The sequence below is a fragment of the Gigantopelta aegis genome, chromosome 1 (assembly GCF_016097555.1).
Source record: "Gigantopelta aegis isolate Gae_Host chromosome 1, Gae_host_genome, whole genome shotgun sequence".
NCBI lineage: Eukaryota > Metazoa > Mollusca > Gastropoda > Neomphalida > Peltospiridae > Gigantopelta > Gigantopelta aegis.
Genome location: NC_054699.1, coordinates 6,332,791 through 6,346,764, shown reverse-complemented (window position 1 = coordinate 6,346,764; position 13,974 = coordinate 6,332,791). Strand labels below are relative to the sequence as shown.

General features: G+C 38.8%; 1 protein-coding gene across 3 annotated transcripts in view; it reads left to right on the top strand.

Annotated features, from left to right (window-relative positions):
* Nucleotides 1-13,563, top strand: part of LOC121369886 (multiple epidermal growth factor-like domains protein 10) — a 45,320-nt gene extending 31,757 nt beyond the window's left edge. For all 3 annotated transcript variants that reach the window (XM_041494980.1, XM_041494967.1, XM_041494974.1), the window contains 5 exons: nt 5,331-5,468; nt 6,835-6,975; nt 7,515-7,658; nt 8,091-8,190; nt 13,436-13,563. In XM_041494980.1, coding sequence (XP_041350914.1) covers nt 5,331-5,468; nt 6,835-6,975; nt 7,515-7,658; nt 8,091-8,190; nt 13,436-13,523 — 611 coding nt within the window. In that variant the 3' untranslated portion in view covers nt 13,524-13,563. The remainder of the gene's footprint in view (nt 1-5,330; nt 5,469-6,834; nt 6,976-7,514; nt 7,659-8,090; nt 8,191-13,435) is intronic.
* The last annotated feature ends 411 nt before the right edge of the window (nt 13,564-13,974 follow it).

Below are 13,974 nucleotides of genomic sequence, written 5' to 3'. Positions count from 1 at the left end.
GTGTATTGTCAAAGTAAGTGAATCTACAAATGTCAAGCGTAGCCTGCCCTGAGGCAATTAGATGCATGCCAGAGTCGTACTTTATTAATTGATACACAGTCGAGATGCCGGGACTGAATGGGTACTAGTATTCCTGAAGGTGTGAAGATCGGTTATGTGCTGCATCATATCGCTGTTGTTAAAATACCGTTATATATATATATATATATATATATATATATATATATATATATATATATATATATATATACATACATACATACATACATACATACATACATACATTCATACATACATACTTGTGTATATATATATATACATACACACACACACACACACATATGCATATACTTATATCTATACCTATACCTATACCTATACCTATCAATATACACATATTTATATATATACACATTTATTAAAAGTGTATTTGTGTATTGATCAACATTCGGTTTATACTTGCAAACGTTAAATAGCTATTAATTGGTACCATTCCTAAATTTCTATAAGCACCGGTCTGCTTGGCCAATGAAATTGGAGATACATCTGTACGCAGTATGCTATTTCGCCAAACACAAGTCGCAAGAAATATTAGTTGGGGAAAAAAAAGTTGAACATTTTTCTTTTAACAGGTTCTTTTATTAGTAGAAACACCAAGGGTTCGGTGACAAGTTTAAAGTTATTAATTTCTGTTATTTTGCATTGTATTCAGCTGCATTGCGCATTGTATTCAGCTGCATTGTGCATTTCCGTATTGTCAGTACCTAATGTCAAGATTCCTTTGTCCGCAGACGAATGACGATTAACGTATTAATTCTTGGTCACTCTGTTGTGAACAGATTAGAAGATTTTGCCAATAGACGTTCAACAGAATCTGAGCGCGAGTTTTGCATGCATTATTGCTGATAGAGTGGATGCACTTTGTCTTCTATTATTTCTTGACTGGACGGGGCAGTGCAACAAATACAACCGGGAATCGTAGTACTGGTGGCTGGGTGCAACGACCTAGATAGTGACGTCATTGTAGGACAGCGAGTGGGTGGAGCCATTTTTTCTCTGGCGAGTTATGCAAACATTACTTTGGAAGTGCTTGTAGTCGCAATGACTCAGCTAGCGTCATAACTGGCAAGTGTACAGGAGTACAACGATGGTGTTGTAAACGCTCATCGAAGGTTAAAAAAATTAATTGATCTAGAGGGTAACAGCCGAATTATTTATTGGAACATAAAGTGGATCAAGCAGCCCACAGTTAACCCATATTTGTGATAACTCCGCTACTATTACGTGCACTCATTTATTCACTTACGTTCACGCTCGGTGCTGAAGGCCATACATTTGACTGCCTCCCACGCAGTTATCAAGCCCACAAACCGGGCTACAATACAAAAGTTGTGTCATGATCCCAGAGGAATAATACTTGGAAAGCAACACGTTAACTGTTTTGTCAAAGAGAGACATGCCAACAGTTCCATTCCATGATACAATAATTTGCTTTTAACTTCTGTCTACGTTAAACTACAATATGTACTGTGCTTCGTTTTTCTCTAACATATATATACTACTCAAAAAAGGAAACGCAAGTTTGAATTAGGTATGTTACGTTTTTGATCTTCCATTTGGCAATGACATCCACATTCACATTAGCAATGACATGAATAAACAAATAATGTCATAAGTGGTGGCGTACAATGTCACGATCAGTTCAAATCAGTATCAGATATGGCCCATGGACATTGCCAAAGTCTGCATAACGCGTTGGGGTATTGCAGCCCACGTCTCGTACAATGCCTGGACAAGCGCATGTAGCGTCTGAGGTTGGTGTTGACGTAGTCGCAGCTGTCGATCCAAGTGGTCCCATATGCATTTGATGGGGATTAAATCTGGGGACCTAGAGGGCCAAGGTAGACGCTCCGCAACTGTCACATGCACTGCAGGAAGAATGGGCTAGGATTCCACGTGCCCGGATTCAGAGACTCATTCAGTCTATGCCAAGGAGATGTCGCGCAGTGATTGCTGCTGCTGGTGGCCACACACGGTACTGATTTCAGCGACCTCTTGCGACGCCGTTTGCTGTCAGTCCATAGCGAGAACATTGTCGCATACGCATGTCACATTTGACTTTGATACGATCATAAATAACGAAATTATGACACTTTCTGTTAAAGAGATAATTCCATGAATATTTCGCCTATGCGTTTCCTTTTTAACAGAGTATATATGTGAGTATGCATTTCTGATCACTGCACAATAATATATCTTTTTGAGGCAGAACTAATTATGATCAGTAAAGTAATGTTGTATTGTTCAACTCTGAAAGGCGGTAAAGTTGTGAAATAAAACGGATCATTTCATTTGGGTGTTTTGTATTATTTTTGATTCCAGGAGAACTGAAATAGCTGCTTACTGTCTTAAGATATCATCTTTATTCTGCTTAGGCCATAAGACCCCCCCCCCCCCCCCCCCCCCCCACACACACACACACACATACACAGACACACACACAGTCGATATTGTTTCAGTCGAAACTTTGATTGTGTCGATATGACTGGCCGGTCGCGATCAAAAAGTGTATGAATTATCATATTTTTATCTCGGCTGATGCAAATATTGTCACGGAAAATTACGAGATGTCCATTCTTCTACTCCTGTCAATAATCAGAGCTGTTGATGCCTGTCCTTGCAGTTGGTTAATTAAACTTTCTTAGCTGTGATGTGACGACCTCTCTGTGTGTGTGTGTGTGTGTGTGTGTGTGTGTGTGTGTGTGTGTGTGTGTCCCCCTCGCACCATCACCCATCACCTATAAAGATTGTTCCCACGGGCCTGTGCAAAAAACAACAACCAAAAAAACACTTTCACAGAAACATGGCTAAAACAATTACCAAAAACCTTTATGGGAAATATTTAACTTAATAATTATAATATTTTGTAGTGTTTTAATTTTATCACTGATCGTTCCTACTAAAACGGTATTATTTATTGAAATTTGCTTACATCAGCATATGTTTTGTTTTATTTCTATACTTGGTAGAGAGATAAAGAAGGGAAACTCGCTGCCGCAGACTACCAATACCAAAAAACAGCTAGATATATTGTGTAGTATATATACTGAAACACAATGAAAACGCAAAAATAGCTTTTCATTGCAAATAACGACAAACTATTAATGAATTGATGGATAATGTAATATGACATTAATGACTGGTATTCATGAGATACATTCACATGAAAACATGGCCAGTTGTCATCAGTAATCGCGTTCTATTCGTAATCAAAAAGTTCGGGCCAGTTCATAACAGTGATACCGGCTTGTTGCAGGAATGCCTGGGTAATTCTTGCAGTATGTGGACGGGCATTATCTTGTTGAAACAGAAGGGGACCTCCTGGTCTTCGGCGACGGCGCAAAGGTGGCTAGATAACTGGTCTTAGAATAACGTCAACACAACGCTGGGCTGTAAGGGCATCGTGGACAATGATGAGATCACTCCTGAAATCACAGTTTATTGCCCCCCCCCCCCCCCCCCCCCCCAACCATACCATCAGACAACCGCCGCCAAACCGATCACGTTCCCTCACACATCCGTCAGCGTACCGTTCATGGAGTCTCCTGTACACACGTGCTCTTCCATCGGCAACGGAGACAGAGAAACGGGACTCATCTGAGAAAACAATGCTCCGGTAAAAGGCTGGTGGATGATTACCATTCTGGAGAGCAAACTGTAGTCTCGCAGCACGATGTCGCGGTGTCATGATGTTACCGTTGTACGGGCGTCTGCATCTGAGTCCAGCCGTTCTGAGTCGACGGATGACCGTCATCGGATGGATAGGCCTTCCATGACGTCCTATCGTGTTGCTTGCTGTCATCGTCGCAGTTCTGAACCGGTCACGGAGGTGGTGTCGTCAACTCTGCCGATCTTGGCGTGGGGTCGTAACGGGACGTTGACCAGGTCGAGGTCGATCACGGACACTTCCGGTCTGTTGATGACGTTCAACAAGTAATCCAATAGTTGATGGATGAACTCTGAATGTCTTAGCAACTTGGCTTTGCGAAGTCCCCCCTTGAACCATGCCCAACGCTCGCTCCCTTTGTTCTTCTCTGAGTCGTGGCATTCTTAATGTGACGAGGAATATGACACCGTTACGTGACTTTTATGTGGCCACATACTGGCATTTCACATGCATTGCATGCAGCATGATTGAGCATGTAGTGAACGCATTTCACACCATTTTGTGTGTTTCTGCTATTGTATGTGTAACGAGAACAAAACCAGGATTAAAACCCAGACAAAAGTACCAATCAATGGCTTTCTCTCATAAATTGTTATTTTAAGTCCAATAAATATATATTTTCATTAATCACAACAAAATATTGAAAAATATCTGTTTTGCGTTTTCATTGTGTGTCAGTATAGTATATACTGTGACCTTTGTTGTACCAGTCGTTAATCATTGGTATAGGAGGGGGGAACTAGTCCTTGGAGAACGATCGATGCTACTAACCATCATATCTCAGGCGAATTTACATTCCGGCCGATGTCGATCATCAGTTTACCCATGCAACCCGTGTTTTTTGTTACATGTCTATAATCCAAGCATGCGAAAAGCAGCCAATGTTTAGGTTTTCGCGTGTTACGTAGCCCAGGGGTAAACTTGGGCTGTACGATAACCTAGTGTTACCTAACCTCAATCACTGTGTCCTGTCCACTTGAACAACGTAACTTCTATACAAATAGAAGCGTTTTAACTGTGCTCTGCCATGCACAAACGTCACAAAACACACAACACAAGTCATGAAACGCAAAAGCTAAGCACCACCCTTTTTTCACAGACACAGACACGCCATACTTGCCATGGCTCTCACATACAAAACAAACAGTCCATATCGCCTAAATCGGTATGTAATGGTATAAACCTCAAACTGCACTTTCGCATATGTAACACACTATGTTTGTCTGTTCGTGGCACAGGTATGACCTGAAATGTATTCTGGTATGCACATGCTTTTGACACGCGTAATACCGCCAGGTAACATAAATACAAAACGTATGTCATTTTTAAAATTATTATTCACCATTGATCAAGGTGGTGCTTAACATTTGTACATCTGTATATATATCCCTCTTTATAGAAGTTAAAACAAATATATTTTAATTATTGGAATCATCCTTTACTAGAAACTCACCTTTACTCACATTTACATTTAATAGCTTGGTGTGTTTGTTTGTTGTTGGTTATTGTTTTTGTGTCAGCTTGGGGTCACTTTCTGGTGACATAACATCCTAAAAACATGAATGTGTGCGTAATGCTGTAACAGTCGGAATGTATTTTACAGTGTGTGACCAAGGCTATTATGGAACCAACTGCAGTGAGACATGTGGTAACTGTGTAAATGGCAGCACATGTCATAACGTGACTGGGAGTTGTCCTGGTGGGTGCAGTGCTGGATGGAGAGACGACACGTGTAAAAGAGGTTTGTTTAAGTCAACATTATATTTATATGTAAGTTTATTTAGTCATGCATGGAAATCAAATACTGTTAAAATAACAACGATATTCAAATACTAGTGTTAGGTGGTGAATGTGTTCACCGGCTTGGTCGTATACTACCCTGGAGCCATGAGGAAATCTTTTCTCTTTTTTTCTTTTTTCTTTTTTTTTCTTTTTTTTTTATTATTCTTTTCTTCTTTTTTTTCTTTTTTGGGCGGGGGGGGGGGGTGTTTCTGGGTGATTTTGTTGTTGTTTTTGTTGTTTTGTTGTTTGGGGTTTTTTATGGGGGGGGGGGGGGGTTGTCGTTGTTTTGTTTGTTTTTTGTTTTGGTTGTTTTTTGTTTGTTTTTGTTTTTGTTTGTTTTTGGTTTTTGTGGGGGGTGGGTGGGTGGGGGTGGGGGGTGCACACGCGATATATGCACAGGAATAGACACTGAACAGGCATTAAGGTAAAATTAACGTTTATTCTGGTGAACTCTATAACACAAATTATGAGGCAATATAGTCGATGTGTATCTAATGGGTAAACAAATATGCCGCGGGCGTCTTTTAAATATATGATTCATACCAAGTGTTTGATAATATGTAAAATATCAGACGAGCCTCGACAAATACGAATTAACGACATGAGATTGATATTTTAGATATTAGCAAACAGGAGGAGCAAATTAGATCCATCCTATAGCTCTCTTAAAATAACACACCAAATGCTACGTTAATCCCTGATTGATACGCATAAATGTAATGTATTCGACCAGCTGTTTCGACATATCGGCAATTTGTGAATTAACTATGGACAGTAACAGCTCAAATCTACAGGCACTTGGCTGGGAGCTTTGTTGTTTGCATCAATGGTGACTTTTCTACGAGTTTCGTGTTCTCCAGCAACGGTAATTACCTGTGATAGTTGGGAAGATCATCTACAAGTTTCCTCTCAATGCCGTTTGAAGGTGCACTACGGATTATAGCCACTATTGATAAACAAACAGCCACATAATTTCACCTGTCAATAATTGCCTTTTATTGTGATTTGATCAAATCATATTGAATGTGCTTGAACCTTTCTTTTAAAATAATGACTGGCTCGTTAATTACATAATACACGTTCTTCCCTTTGTAAACTGGTCCTGTTTACGTACTGATCTATTAGATTTGCATAGAAGCCCTGTCATTAAATTTTCATATGTTTATTACACGTTAATACACAAAAAGGTTAAGAAATGGATATCATGGGTAACATATAGGATGTTATACATTGTTGATATTACGAAAACAAATGAGTGAGCAACACATAACAGAGATGTGCAAGACACATATTCTAATACAAATATATTGAAATATATTTTACAGCATGCGAAGATGGTTATTATGGTGCTAAATGCAATAACAGTTGTGGTCACTGTTTAAATGGCAACACAGCATGTAACAAAGTGACAGGATATTGTCATGATGGGTGCGGTGCTGGATGGAAAGGAGATACATGCAAGATAGGTGTGTTTAACTTTTTAAAATTAAAATTCAACTGTTTCTAGATTTCTGGTACATACCTACGTAATTCCCCCGTTTATCTCTCCGTCTCTCTTCCTCCCCTCTATAATCCACCCCTCTGTTTTAGTTTTGTAGATTATTATTAATAATATGCATTAGGTAAAACAAATATTATGTTTAAAAAAGGAAATCATTGTCCTGGAAGTATGTCTTTCAACCATGTATATGTTTGTCTAGAGTCGTAATAACATAAATAATGTTGAATTAAATGTATTATCCATTGAACATATCTCTGAAGGGAAAACATAGTCTGTGGTAAGATAAGTATAACGTTAAATATATATTGATGAAACATGTACAATGTTTACACCTTAACCTGTTGTTTTTCACAGTTTGTTATGTACCTAATTTAAATTATTACGCCATCATTCGTCAACGTGATCTTGTTGCACGTTTGAGTATATTTGTTGTCATTGACTGTATATCGTGTTAAGATATTTCTTTTCATCTTTGTTTTTCTATCGAAATTATGCTTTGCACAGAATGCAGCAACGGAACACATGGAAAAAACTGCGAGCAAACCTGTAGTAATTGCAAGGAGTCAAACTGTGATCGTTTTAATGGTACATGTGTTAATGGGTGCATTGCCGGGTATGCCAACCCCGACACAGGATGTGTAGAGAAATGTATGTATTGCCGTACCTTATATACTGTTGGTATACAATTCTCAATGCTGATTTAAAAAAAAACTATTACCAAGTATATGTTATATAGCATTGTGTCTTTTTTAAGATGTAATTTTGTTTTGCTAATGTTCGTTGTTTGTTTGTATGTTGTTGTTGTTTTTGTTGTTGTTGGGGGTTTTGGGGCGGGGGGTTTGGGGGGTTGTAGGGGGTGTAGGGGGGTCGTAGGGGGTTGGGGGGATGTTGGAGGAGGGATATTGTGTTGCTGTTTTTTGTAAATTTTCAGGTAGATGGTGGAATGAGATTTAGTTGCAGTTTGCAGGATGTTTTTGTTTTTTGTTGATAATGTGTGTTGTTTCTTTGTTTGTATGTTAGGTGGGAGTGGTGTTTTGTTTACAAACATATCTTCAGTTAAAACAAATGTGTGTGTTGTAGTTGTTGCGGGTGATAACACAGTAGGAGTCGCTGCAGGTGGAGCAGCAGCTGCTATAGCTGTGATTGTTGTGGTGATCATCGCAGTGGTATTTTGGAAGAGGTATGCAAACGGCGATGGAATGTCGTAATTATTTCAATTTGTTTTGTTTTAGCTAATTACGGTGCATTGCCTCCTAGTCCAAGAGCTGCAGGGGTGTTTATTTTACCGAAAATGTCCAAAAGGTCTGAGGATATTAATAACTACCCTGATAAATGCAGTTTATGAAATGGGGATTCTTAGCTGCCAAATCTATTCCGATTTCTTTTCAAATGTTGATGTTTTTAATTAGTGTTAAAATCTGCACCATGGGAGAATTAAGGTTAGGGGTAACTAAAATGCCTGTTGTTCAGTCAATATACAAGATATAATAACAAATGACCCCTTATATTAACGTTACCGGTCTGTACTATCTGTTCGTAAAATGTACTACAATGTAAATGTTTTAATTCGTTCAGCAGAGGTCAGAAGGTCATCACTGTGTACATTTCTGTAAAATGTGGTTTATAAAATCTTTCAAACATTTTTGGATTACTTCTCTTTATATTGGTCCATTTTCTTTGGTCAGCCTTCTCATTTATGTTTTATAAAATGTCATTTATCACGTTTTATAAACAGCCATTTGTAACATTCGAGGTTTATTTTTTGGTCTATTTGGTAAATGTGTCCAACTGTTTTAAAGTTTGTTTTTCATGTTTTTTGCTGTTCTAGTCTAGGGAGCTATGTTCATTTTTTGAAGGTTATTTTGCTCAAGTTAATAACATTTTGGTCATATGCTCCTATGACCTACCTGAACTAGAACTCCATTGGTAGCATTTTATCTGACCACTATTATGTCAGCCATCTTGAAAATCAAAATGGCCATCATTTTCATATAATTTCTTTATATATATGTCCACTCCCATTTAACATAAAAACATATTTTTTGTGTCTATTTAAACATATTATGTCAGTGAATTAAACTATTTTTTTTATTATTATTCATTTCACATGGCAACCATCTTGAAATTCAAAATGGACGTCATTCCATTATATTTGTTTCTCTATCTTTACTCCCATTAAACACAGACACAAATATTACATCTATGAACTCAGATGATTATTTTGTAAAAAGGAAAATTGTTGTTTGATCTTGGCAGCCATCTTGAAATTCAAAATGGCTACCACTTTAATATATTTTTTTCAAATATCTCAACTCCTGGTTAACGTGGAAGCATATTTTTTTTGTCCATATACATTTCTGTATTCAATGCATTGGATGGTTTCATTTATATTGTCATTGAATTATGAAAACAATCTTGTAATTCAATATGGCTGCCATTGTAGTACATTTGTTTTATATCTCAACTCGTGGTTTACGGAGAAGCACAATTTTGTTGTCTAGATGTATATTTCGGTGCTCAATGGAATCTAATTATTTAGATTCATAGTCATCCAATTAAGCCAAATATATTAAACTTCAAAATGGCAGCAATATCGAAATTCAAAATGGCCACCAATGTATTTATTTGGCAAATACTTTTTCTCCTAGTCTACATACAAATGCAACGTTTCTGTTCATTAGTACATTTTTAGGTCAAATAATTATAATATTACAATACTAATGACAAAGTAATGAAATAAAGGAACATACCAACTGTAAATTGTAATTCATAATGGCATATTAGGCGTCTACTTCATCTGTAATAGTATGCATATTGCAGCAGTCCTAATCAGTTTCACGCTTGCAACGCTCTGTACATTGAAGGTTGTGTCGCTAACACTAAATTACAGTACATCTATCTGAACACTTACTGACACCACAATTGCATCTGATCAGTTCTACCACAGCTTCTGGTGCAGCTTGCACCTCAAACAGCAGTCACACATATACCATCCCCTTTGACCCAATCAAGTTTACATGGATCAAGAATGTCCAGACGTAGCATGGACTCCTGAGCTCAGAACTGTGCATGGAGATATGCTCTTTGGGTATGTTGTTTTCATACCCCAGAGGTAGGTGGCAGTGCTTCCACACTGGTTTTGGTGATGGTTTCTTGAACTTCTTTCATCTTAGAGTAGCTGTATCAGTTGTAGAAATGACCCCTTGTGCTTGGTCCCATGCAGTGAATCTTCACATTTATCACTGACCTCTCTCTTTGTATGGTTCATCATCGATTCCAAGCTGACTTCAGTGTTACTTATCTGTGGAGCTTTTGTGAATACATTGAATTCTGTTTATTCCACTATCACCAATTGTCCTGTTGTGTCATATCCAGTTACATCAAGAACATCCGGTAATCCGTGTCTCTCTCTGGATACAGTTCAATATACAATGTTTGCAGGTTGATCTGGTTGTGATTTACATATAATTATTTGTGTAACCTAATGGTGATACAAACCCAGCAGTCTGTGTCTTTGATGTAGAAATCCATTTCATTGCTTGGCTCGATTACTTCACGTGTATGAGGAGTCATGATTATGCCTGCTTCTTCTTGTGTACTGACACCTGTGGTAGGATGGTATTTTAGTACATATTTTTTTGTGTCTATGACTGTTATTAGCGTTTTACATTAGTAAATAATTTGTATGCCAGATCAGATCAGATGATCATTTGTATATCTAATTGATGCCATCGATAGGAGTAGGCTTTCGCATGTGCCATTGTCACATCCTGCAATAGTTTTCGATATCGTAGCACTCAGATAACTTTGAAAATCTGTAGCCTGGTTAGTGGAAATATCTAATGTCATCTTTCATAAATATTAGTGTGTTAAAAGATACATTTTACAACTATGTAACCATCTAATAGTGAATCAAAGCATGCAGTAAATGCTTCTGATCACTGACAACATAGTATAAGGCAGATTAGAAGTGAATTTCTGCAGCAGACACAGACTTAGGTCTTATCCTGAGAAGATCACCCACACTGATCCCAATAATTATCGGTACAGACGTAAGTCTCAACCAGATCAACATGCAACTAACTGATGATGAACAGAGGTCAGTACTTCATGGTACTAAGTTCAAGGGGCATCTGTACAATTGATGAAGCTATTCTGAGAGGAAAAAAGTTTAAGACACCATCGCCAAACCAAAATTTGGAAACACTGCCAAATATCTAATAATAATAAGGTGCAAGCTGCACCAGAGGGTGTGATAGAACTGGTCATATGGAACTTTGGTATCAAACGACAAACAAACAAACAAAACACAACTCTTCGCTAATCATGAAATGAGGCTCGGTCATGGCCAAAGAAATGTAGGGAACTTCACGCCTGTAATGTACTTGTAAGGGTTGTTCTACGACAGCTGTTGGCGAAAATTAAGCGGTTCCTCCGACATCATAAATGTCAAACACGTTCCCTTCATTCACATTAAACAAATATAAACTAAAAAAACGGATCGGACAATTCCTTCCAATATAACAAAACGATCCGTAAAAATGCACATAGCAGCAGCTAGAAAAAAAATACGTAATTTAAAAAAAGACGTCATTAAAAAACCCCCACCTAATTCAAATAATAGTGAATGAACATTTGCATAAGTTAGTATCAATGAAGTTTACACAAACGATACTACAGGCGTGTGTAAAGCTAAACAAAATAAATGTATTATTAAAATATGTATATAAATTTAATTATAAGACTTGACCGCAATTATTTTTTGGTTCATGCAAGTTTGAACCGAAAAAACGATGTGCACACTTGTGTATGACCCGCTACGCGTGAACGAAAACATAATTGTGGTCAATTCTGAAATATATATATATACTAGTGGAAATAAGTTCCTGTGCATTACTAAAAGTGGTGTGATTTTCTTATCTGTAAGTAAATCAACACAATTATTTGACACATTATTTATTTGCTATTTACGATCAATACCAAATCGAGAGAAAAAACCGTCTGGCATTGTCGTTACCAATCTCTGGGGTCATGAAGAGGGGTGGGGTCGAAAGTAAGTTCACAATGTCAATACCGTGTATGGCCACCGTGTGCGTACGCACAGGCCTGACAACGACGTCTCATTGATGACACCAGATAGTTCAGAAACCCTTGTGGGATGTTGTTCCAGACCTGAACAAGGTCACGACCCAGTTGGTTCAAGGTCAACGGCTGGTTTGGCAGGAGACGTAGGCGTCTCTCCATTTCGTCCCATAGGTGCTCAATGGGCGACAGGTCAGGCGAAACAGCGGGCCAAGGCAGTGTGTTGACATTCTGCTGTCCCAGGAAGTCGGTCACTATACGTGCGACGTGAGGGCGAGCGTTGTCTTGCTGCAACATGACGGCGCCACGTTGACCTTGAAGGAACGGGAGCACATGCGGTCTTATGATCTCATCCCTGTAGCGTACGGCAGTCAGATTTCCAACCACAATCACCAGCTGCGTCCCCCCGTGTAATGTGATGCCTCCCCACACCATGACGCTCCCACCGCCGAAACCTGCACGCTGCACAACGCAAGCGTTAGCGTAACGTTCGTTAACACGTCTGTAGACTCGATTTCGACCGTCACGACCGTTCAAATGGACTCTGGACTCGTCGGTGAATAGCACACCTGACCAGTCGCGACGGGTGAATCGTAAGTGCTGTCTACTCCATGCTAGACGCTCATTTCGGTGACGTCGTAGCAGAATAGGACGTATTGCTGGGCGTCGCGGCCTGATGTTGTGCTCCAATAAACGTTTGCGAACTGTCCTGGCACTGATTACTCTCAACCCAGGGATGGTTCTGGCTGTCAAAGTTGCCGCCCGAAATCGATTCAGAAGATGTGTTACCCGAATATGGTTGTCCTGTGCTTGTGACGTCACACGCGGGCGACCTGAACGTGGTCTGTCTCTGGTGTTGCCCTGCTGTTGGTAACGTCGCCACAAATTCTGTATCGTGTTTCGATGCACGCCAAAACGTCTTGCGACCTCGTTATGCGCCATTCCAGTTTTGAGCATACCGACCGCGCGGTGACGTTCAAATTCAGATAGGCGTGGCATGACGTCAACGCCGTTTAGAATTAATCAAAGTTGTTTTTCTAACCAGTGGTTTTGTCCTCTACCGTTTTCCGTTGCAAAATGATCAAGGACATGTGCACCTGTACCACGTGATCAGCAAATCAGGTTACGAGTTGTGCACGTGCGGCACATGAACAACACGTGCGATTGCAATATCGAGGATAAAGTTTTCAACATAATGGTTGGGCACATGTCTCCTGAAAATGTTATTATTTTACAACTTGCGATTATGATTTTATTCAACTTTTTACCATGCACAGGAACTTTTTTCCACCATGGTTTATGAGAAGGGATTTTTGATGTTGTTGTTGTTGTTGTTGTTCTAGACGACATAAGAAAGAAAGCAGTGTTAAAGAAGACTTCACAGATTTGAAATGCATATCACCTCCACCGCATAAAGGTGAGATCAGTTGACTACGTATTTTAACTAAATTGTATCTACCGTTAAGATGAACAGTACATTCATGAACGTTTGTTCCCAATAAAATATTGTCCAGCGTCTCATTCTAGTGTATGATGTTTCCAATTAATATATTTGTTTTAATGGCTAATATTGCACATTAAATATATTTCTTTTCTTTGGAATGTCAGCTTCATTGTGCAAAATATCCTTCTGATCTCACACTTTCTTTTATCTCCTAATATACCAGACCATGTATTTAATATGTGATTTTAGCTGTTAAAACATGTTACAATAGCAATATATATTTTTAACAGTTCCTTTAAATGTTTTAAATAATGATTGGACTTGCAGAGTACAAGGATCGACATTTCCACCAACGGGGGCGACCAGTCTGTGATTCTATCCATATGACTGTCTATCAACTATTTTTTAATCATTCATCCATCATTAAATACAAAGTGG